Source organism: Sinocyclocheilus rhinocerous, unplaced genomic scaffold, assembly GCF_001515625.1.
Source record: "Sinocyclocheilus rhinocerous isolate Xijiao unplaced genomic scaffold, SAMN03320098_v1.1 scaffold192, whole genome shotgun sequence".
In the NCBI taxonomy this organism is placed as follows: domain Eukaryota; kingdom Metazoa; phylum Chordata; class Actinopteri; order Cypriniformes; family Cyprinidae; genus Sinocyclocheilus; species Sinocyclocheilus rhinocerous.
In genome coordinates this window covers 1,710,359-1,719,398 of record NW_015627892.1, presented here as the reverse complement: position 1 = coordinate 1,719,398, position 9,040 = coordinate 1,710,359, and the positions used below count along the sequence as shown (strand labels likewise).

At 35.4% G+C, this 9,040-nt stretch overlaps 3 protein-coding genes across 3 annotated transcripts in view; all 3 read right to left on the bottom strand.

Moving 5' to 3' along the window:
- The window catches only part of gstt1b (glutathione S-transferase theta 1b), a 4,983-nt gene extending 3,708 nt beyond the window's left edge, over nt 1–1,275 (bottom strand). Inside the window, exons 1-2 of the mRNA XM_016548325.1 lie at nt 863–1,275; nt 375–462 (exon numbers count right to left, since the gene is read on the bottom strand). Of these exons, the coding sequence (XP_016403811.1) occupies nt 375–462; nt 863–974 (200 nt within the window). The 5' untranslated portion in view covers nt 975–1,275. The remainder of the gene's footprint in view (nt 1–374; nt 463–862) is intronic.
- Nucleotides 1,276–1,760: 485 nt separating this feature from the next.
- ddt (D-dopachrome tautomerase) lies at nt 1,761–3,640 on the bottom strand. The gene is made up of 3 exons (XM_016548324.1): nt 3,468–3,640; nt 3,166–3,341; nt 1,761–2,520 (listed from the first exon to the last, which is right to left on the bottom strand). Exons 1-3 carry the CDS (start codon nt 3,573–3,575, stop codon nt 2,448–2,450), a joined length of 357 nt encoding a protein of 118 aa, XP_016403810.1. The 5' UTR covers nt 3,576–3,640; the 3' UTR covers nt 1,761–2,447.
- Nucleotides 3,641–4,180: 540 nt separating this feature from the next.
- LOC107736936 (coiled-coil-helix-coiled-coil-helix domain-containing protein 10, mitochondrial-like) overlaps nt 4,181–9,040 on the bottom strand; it is an 8,036-nt gene continuing 3,176 nt past the window's right edge. The window contains exons 3-4 of the mRNA XM_016548323.1: nt 4,649–4,790; nt 4,181–4,391 (exon numbers count right to left, since the gene is read on the bottom strand). Coding sequence (XP_016403809.1) covers nt 4,372–4,391; nt 4,649–4,790 — 162 coding nt within the window. The 3' untranslated portion in view covers nt 4,181–4,371. The remainder of the gene's footprint in view (nt 4,392–4,648; nt 4,791–9,040) is intronic.

Sequence of the window (9,040 nt, the reverse complement as noted above, 5' to 3'; positions counted from 1 at the left end):
AAATCATTCTAATATGCTGATTTATTATTAGAATTATCAACAGTTGTGCAGCCAAAAGAATAAAGGTTACGCCTTCTTTCTTTGCGTGAACGTTTGGGCGGCGTTATGCAAATCTTCTCACATCGTGACGTAGACATGTGGGGTGTGTTAGAACGAGCCGTTTTAGGTAGACGTGGCTGACTCTTAACTTTTATAAAGAATATCTCTTTGGATTTGAGACTTTAGTCTTTGCAACTTTACAGATCTTCTTTATGCACCAAGAGCTTGTAACACTCCAAAGAGAAAGGAAAAATTGAAATCGCATCATATGACCCCTTTAAAACTACTTTGAATTCAGTCGAAAACAAGGAACAACTTGCTATCCATAGACATACCTTTCAGCCAAGAAAAAGTCTCCATCTTTGATTGCTGGTGCTTTTCTTAGCAGGTTGATTTTCCCATACTCTTCACTATATTGATAACCTGATGGACAGATCTCATATTTACGTTTTGGAAAAATACTAATGTTATAATATTAGAGTGATCCTTTATGCACACAAATGGCACAATGTAAAAACTCAAAAGACGCAGTAATAACTGTGCCAGATTAGCGTGACACAGCATTAAATTCTGTAATACCTGAATTCAGCCACACCTGCCTATATCAATAAAAGATTGCATGCTGTAGTCTAACCACAACTTCCTCACACGTAACAGAAATATAGCCTATATAAAAAAGACCGTTGCATTTCATTATAAAACGAAGAACTTCTAATATAAGTCTGTAAGCTTTTCCTTCCTATGAAGAAGTTGTGATGAATGCTGCAAATTCCATGTAATTGCACTTAAAAAAACAACAGTTTTAGATAAGACGATACTGTACCTTCAAAAAGCGAAATCTTCTTGTAATCGAACTGGATGTTGTTTTTCTTGGCAAAGATGTAAACAGAGCGACATGGCTGCGAAAACAAATCCAAGTATATTTCCAAAGACATTTTTTGACAAGTATCTGACTTCTATACTAAAACACAACCCAGTGAAAACTGCAATGAAATGACTGCACTGCTGCACAAGTATCGCCTACTAACTACTAATTTACACCACACCCCGCTGAACTCTGCTCCTAAAACCCTGTGTTCCTAAATCTGTTCCTAAAACCCCCATAAAGGACACATGACCTCAAGCTTTGTAAGCACTATAGTTCGACAATAAAACGAGAACTGCGTTTAGCTAATAAACTTTTGAATCATTTTATTTTCTTCATTCTTCTCTTGCAATGAGCGCCATCTGTCGGAACTCGAGGGTATTTTAATCGTGACAAGATTATATTTTAATTTGAAGAATTGCTGTCAAAGCATTATTTTTTCTCTAAAACTAAGATATTGAAGATACCCCTACATACGCTTAAATAGTATACTAATAAACTACTTTTATGACTAAAAACTTGCTTGGCAGTAAAATTGTCTATACACACTGAACAAAAATTGAGTAGGATTTTCAGAAATTGATAGTAAATTTCACAAATAATTACAAAGAACCATCATGTAACACTGAATTAACTGAAGTAAAAAGACTGAAACTGTATTTTCTTGTAAAACATAATCCAGTAATATTTGAAGAATCAGTTTTTACAGTATACACTAAGGAATTGTATACACAATTACAATGTATTACATGTTTATGTGCAAAAAAAAAAAAAGAAAAAAAACCTGAGTGTTCTTCTTTTCTTCTTGAACCATGAAACATAGATCCAAACTGTTTGACTACTGCCCCCGGAAGCAAATACTACCCACCCACATCATCCCAAAACCCCTGAATGAATTACACAGCTGTTTTATTCAAGAGCATTTTTTTTTTATTGTTTATCCATTTTAATTTGAGCAATTTTCTGAATCAATGTACTTGGCAAACACAGTTGATGATAAAGACATTAGTGAGAAAAGACATTTTGTTTGTGTGCACTTATGCTCTGTACTATGCAACTGACATCCGTACAAATCAAAACTCACTCTGACTACATGGTTATGGATATTTTCTATGGCTTTTGTAAGCTGGTGATTATGGTCTGATTTGACCCGTAGATGTGGTTGACAGATAAACTGATTGATTGAAGATGGCACTTTCTCAGGAAAAGTGACAAACACTGAGCTAATGTAATACATAATTCAATTCATACAATTAACTCCCTAACAAGTTTATCAACTTATTATTTACCTTATTGTCTAAAAAAAGACACATCCAACCAACTATATGGTTTGCTATCAAAATGCTAAATGCATTTTATATTTATTTTAGTAAAGTGATTATTTTCAAATCACAGGCTACTATTCAAGAAAATTAGGAAATATTTTTAATCCTATAAGAGCAAAACGGTCCTATCACCCAGGAGCAATGCATGTCCAGCTAGCTGAATCCCAATCAGGAATCACATAAGAAGAATTCACTTAAAAAAAAAAGAATGTGAAGTCTCATAAGAAGGTCATCACTGTTCCTTTTTTCCCAATCTGCCACGGCTCCAGAGGGTAGAACAGTATCAAAATACTGCAACAGAACACAGAAGTGAAAGAAAATCAGGACATTATATTTTATAACACAAAACGTGGCTCCATCATAGGTCTCATTTAAAGGGATAGTTCACCCAAAAATGAAAATTCTGTCATCATTTACTCACCCTCATGTCGTTCCAAACCTGTATGAGTTGCTTTCTTATGTTGAACACAAAAGAATATATTTTGAAGATTGCTGGTAATCAAACAGTTGGTGGTTGCCATTGACTTCCATAGTATTTTTTTTACTACTATGGAAGTCAATGGCAACCACCAACTGTTTGATTACCAGCAATCTTCAAAATATGAAAAATGAATGCTGATTTGCTATAATGGCAGGTAGGATTTATAATTAAGGAGGAGGGACTTTTATAATTCCAGGAAGCATTTTATTGGACAAAAATAGACATGTCCATTAATGCAATGTCAATCAACAATATTTTGGTCTGTCTTTCAGAGAGAATGACTGTAACTTTTAAATGTGTATGTGTAAAAAGTTTTATTTAAAAGTCAAATTATTAGAATAATTAGATTTGAAGCACTACTATAACAAGAAGTCGCCAAATATTGAGGTAAGTAAGTAACCATTCTATTCATTGTGTTTCAACCCTATGCTTTCCCGTCTTTTTTATTAATTTACCGGTCATCGCTAAGCCCAAACTCTCCTTTCAGAAACTGGAAGATTTTGGCGCTGTGCTCCTTATTTTTCTCCGCCGTATCAGTCACTCCAATGGCAGACAAGGACATCATCAAACACGGGGAGCAAGACCCTGCGATCATCATCGGCAGGTCAGTCTTCACCACCAGATTCATCCTCTGAAGACATGAACCATTGCATTACATGACGGCGGAGCTTTAAGATCTATGATTACTAAGGTCAAGAAGGCCAAGACATTTAACGTGGAGAGAGAACCATTGCATAGCTAATGCTACAATACTCACGTCTTCCGGTTTCCCCAAAGCAGCAGCCAATGTAGTACATAGTCTTTTCAGTAAGTCTTCTGGAAACTTGCTTGCAGGTAAATTTGTTTCCACATTTATGAACGGCATTATTTCACACTTACTGCTGCTGACTATTGGACTAGTGTGAGAATGACCCGATAGGGTTCTGCTTCCTTGTGATAAACCGCTTTCTATGATTGGTTGAAAGACAGAGACGCCTAATCACCGAGCTCTGTGATTGGTCAGTGTGCTGAATTCCTTTCACGCCTCTTGAGCCGTCAGCAATAATATGAATGAGATTTAAACAGGTTGAGTTAGTAATTGTTTATCAAAATTAATGTTACTATAGTTGCAATTTTAGAAAACATTGTTTCTATGCTGCATATTAAATCAAATCTTCTGTTCTTTCTTGTTTGTGTAAAGTAAAAAAAGGCTATCAATATTTTTGATTATCTTATGAAGACAACCAATATTTTTGGTTGTCTTCAGACAAACGCAGTGAGATTGTGCAATCAAGACCTGCTGTGCAAATGTAGTTTGGAAAGAGTGTGATAACTAGTTATCAGGCTTTTGTTTTGTAACTCTGTTAGATACTTGTAAATCATAAACAAGACTTTATCAAAATGGACACATTGTTCCACATGCACATTAAACATGTAATGTGCCTAAAATATACACAACAGAGCAGGATTATGACATGAATGGCATGAATAACAAAGAAAAAAAGATAAATAGCAGCTCTTTAATTGTACAACTTCATTTACATGATCAGACATTCAAAAGTACCAATGTGTATTTAACAGCTATAAACATAAGTAATTCACATTAACTGCTGGAAATATTGAGAATCTGAACCAACAGTTTATTTGACTACATTTAGTGTTTAGATCTTCCACATTCTCCATCACACCAGAGATGTTACACCTAAAGGGACAAAATATCAGAAGGTCATTCCAAGAACAGGTTTTTTATTAGTAATAGTACATAAATGCATGTGTATCTCTAACTTCATTCTTGAGTATTTTTTGTAAAACTTTCTAAAATGTCAAGCACTTTGAAACAAAATTACTATTCAGTTTGTCATTTCTTTGTGTTGTCTGTGAGATTCACATAACCGATTGCATGTTAGTTCAGTCCTAGATGAGGATCATGTCTAATGTCTGTGTTGACGGGAGGCTTACCATGTGAGAGTTTGCACTGCTTAAGAGCTTCATTGAAGCCTTCGCACAAGCTCAGATCAGCCTGAGTTGTTGCACAGTCCAGAAACTGCCTCACCTCAAAGAGACATGGGCCAGACTGAGAGGGTGGAAGTCGTGAGGGCTCCTGCAAGCCGTTAATAAACAGATAAATACAAGATGAATGGATATAACCAGTCACACTTATTAGTCTGTGCCATATTCTTCATGAATATTAAAAAAGTACATACAAATAAATCTTATCACCACCATATATACAGTATATGCATGCTAGGGTTGTAATTTATGTAAAACTGCACCTGAAAACCTTTTTTTTTTTTTTTATGATAAAAAAAAACAAAAATGTGGCCACTACAATTTTTAAATGGCAATGGCTGCAGAAAAAGTGGGCAGCAGTGTTACACTCTGTAAAAAAACAAGTTGTGATGTCATCTACAGAAGAAGTGAGTATAATGTTTTGTAATGAATCTTTGCCAATCGCCTTTCCTAATATCGTGCTAATTAGCAAGTTTCACTGATGAATGCGGCTGAAGTAAACAGTCTCTCTGAGAGCAGCTCGGAAGAGAGGGGCGGGGTCAGCAGAGCTCATTATATTTAAAGGAAAATGCTACAAAAACGGCTTGATCTGGAAAGAGCTGTTTTGACAGGGTAAAAAAAGTGTTTTTTACACTACCATTGAAAATTTTTAACCAAACTATGTTACAGACTTTTCATTAAGACCCTAAAGAATCATATCAACTTGTGGAAAATGGGCATCCTGTGACCCCTTTAAATACTTTGAAATATTCTAATAGAAGCTTATGGCTGAAATATACTACACTAAATAACTTACATTGCTTAACGAAATCTGAACTGAATTTAAAACACTATTGGCATCATACACTTGTCAACTTTTTAGATGATAACAGAGGAAAAACGGGAGGTATCATACACTAAACGAATGAGGGTCACACACTATCAAACTTTCAAGTTGTTCTGAAAACAACAAACTCACTCAGTAACACACGCCTCATTTCTAAGAGACACTTGGCAACTGAAAAACGTACAAATGACAAACGTTGTCAAAATGATCCCCATTCACACAGATCTGGGAAAATGACTTAAAGCGCTGTATTATGCATGCCAGGCCAGTAGTTGGCAATGTCACTTTATCAAGAAACACTATGCGAATATGTAATATGTATGCGCATGACGTCACCGTTTTCACACATTCGCGTTTTTTGTAGTTTACACTGAGAAGATAATGGTATTGTTTTCAAAAACTTGCACTTTGAAACCCGTTTTCAAACGTTTGCATTTTCAGGCCCCCAAAACACCCTTGTCATGTGAATGAATAGTGTTTTTGTTTTTAGTTGAAAATGGTGTGGTGAAAAATCCTTTATATTATCTTTTTTGGAGATAAAATACTAATTTAGCAGCAAAACTACAACGAGTCACTGAGCCAGGCTATCTTTCTGCTTTGAACATTGTCTAAGGGATAAATACTTAAATAAGCTCAAACTCTCTACGGATTTCACCCGAGGAAATCTACATTTAATGTACATAGACTAAGCAGAGAGAATTTATGCACTTTATCTCAGCATGCCTTAAGGGGCTTCACATTATATAGGGTAAGTTGTCACAATGGAACCTGTCAAACAGTATATTACAGCTTTTTTTCAGCCAAATGTAAACTGTAAATCTGAATCATATGCTACCGTTTAAAAGTTTGGGGGTCTGTATTTATTTATTAATTTTTTTTAAGAATTTTGAAGAAGATTTCAATTATTTGATTAAAAAAATGGTAAAAACAGTAATATTGCAAAATATTATTACCCTTTAAAATAACTGTTTTCTATTTGAATATATTTTAAAATGTAATTCATTCCTGTGATGGCAAAGATTAATTTTCAGAAGCCATTACTCCAGTCTTCAGTGTCATGATCCTTCAGAAATTATTCTAATATGCTGATTTGCTGCTCAAGAAACATTTATGTCAGTGTTGAAAACAGTTGTTCTGCTTAATTTTTTTTTTTTTTTGTAAACCTTGATATTTTATTTATTTATTTGGATTCTGATGAATAGAGAGTTCAATAGAACAACATTTATTTGAAATAGATTTTGTATCAAAGTAAACATATTTACTGTCACTTTTGATCAGTTTAATGAATTCTTGCTGAATAAAAGCAATTATTTCGTTCAAAAAGTTACTCTTATACTGACCCTAAACTTTTGAGCAGCAGTGTAACTGCATAAATCATATTCCCATATGTTTAATATTTGCTTTAGTGTCATTTCAGGTCTTGTACGAACACACCATAATCACTTGTGGAGGAGAACCAGCTGGAGAAGTTATGAATTCAGATAATGTGCTTTGTGATACATGAATCAATTGCAGGACACACCAGATCTCACATCAGACCTCTTCAAATCTGTCTTTTATCACAAAAACATGCATTTCCCTCCTGGCAAGATCCCAATGCTGTTTCAATTCATTCATTTGGACTCGATTTAACTATTTTTGGAGGAATAAAAAAAGGACTATTATTCATGGTAGGATGAAACAATAAGTGTTACCAGACACCTTGTAAAATGGAGTTCAAGTGTTGTATGTCAAAAGGCACATTTGTATTCCATTTACTCCTAAACATTACAGGCTCGGGTTACATTATGAGCTAGTGGTTGATATTGAAAATGTTCTTGATATGTTTAAATGTTTATGACTTTGGGAATGCTGTGGGAGTGTGCGTATACAATGGCATGATTTGTATCATTAGACAGTCACTCTCTTAAATGGATCAATGTGGCTGGGTGTCAGTGATTATGTGATTCAGCCACAGCTTATTCCAGTGATGGGAAGCCTAAAGATCTCCTCCCTAATGACCCCTTGCAGATGCTGACTTTGATTTTTGCAGGTGTGCAGATGAGAGAGAGGAGACATACCTATGTTTACGGCCAAAACATCAAGTAATGGCGTAAAAAGGAAAAAAGCTAATCTGAAAAGCATCTCTAGAGATTTTCCTGTTTGCTTACTTTGATACACCCTGCCATAAATGTGCTTTGAATGTTCAGTAGCAGAGACTTTACAGCAAGGCCTTAACTTTACACCTCTTGGTATTACAGTTAAGCATACAAAAGGGCCGTCACAGCAAAGTGTGAGTAATCTGAGGTAAATATTAGGTGCTGTTAAGCTGGACGTACCTTTAGTAGATGTGGTAGTGTCTATTGACATGGTATATTGCGTTCACACTGAGCTGACAGTGCAAACAGAAGTGAATTCACTATCTGTCCTTCTGCTTTTTTCTGATCTCTCCAGCTCTGCACTCTAAAAAATTAAGGTTTTAATTTGCATCTATGGTTCTATGAAGAACTTTTAACATCCATGGAAACTTTCCATTGCACAAAAAAAGTTTCTTTATATTATATACTTTTAAAAATAAAGTTTACAAAAGTGGGGTCCCACAGCGATGCCACAGAAGAACCATTTTTGGCTCCCCAATGAACCTTCTAGTGAACAATTTTTAAAAGAACCATTTTTTCTTAGTGTGTGAAGATCATTTAAAAAATCTAAAGAAACTTTTTCCACTCTAAAGGTCCTTATGTGCAGTGAATGTTAAAGGTTCTTCATGCAACCATCAATGCCAATACAGAACCTTTATTTTTAGTGTATGTTCTTCAGACAAAAAAAAGTACTATTTAGAACTTTCAATTGAAAGGCTCTTTGGAGAACCCAAAATAATCTTCTATGGCATTGCTGTGAAAACCTCCTTTTGAAATCTTTATTGTGCCTGGCCGAAAAACAAGATAAATAAAATGTGTTTTTGCCCCCTGCCCCCATCTACTGGGGGTTTACAAGTAACCCTGTTATTTGAGATGAGTCCGCCTCATTGTGGTTCTCTCCACTATAGTGAGGGGGATTGATGGTTTTAAAGGGGTGGTTGATTGTGATTTCACTTTTTTAACGTTAGTTAGTGTGTAATGTTGCTGTTTCAGCATAAACAATATCTGCAAAGTTACGAAGCTGAAAGTTCGATGCAAACGGAGATATAGTCTTTTAAAATTCTGGCAGTTTAATCCTACAAAAATGGCTGGTAGGGACTACAACAAGTTACTTCCCGGGTTCGTGACATCACAAACCCAGATAAACCCCGCCCCTGGGAACACGCAAGAAGGGGTCGAGGCCATGCTTTAGAGAAGAGGAAGAGAAAACTAGAGGTGCACGTACAAATCTATGATGTATGCAATATATGAATCGCGATTCTGTCTTCTAACAATTCTAATTGATTCACAAGTTTAAAAACCAGTGTTCTAAAGCAGCAGTTCTTAATACTGTTCCTCGCGTCCCCCTGCTCTGCACACGCTCTGCATTTCTCTCTCTCTCTCTCTCTCTCTGTCTCT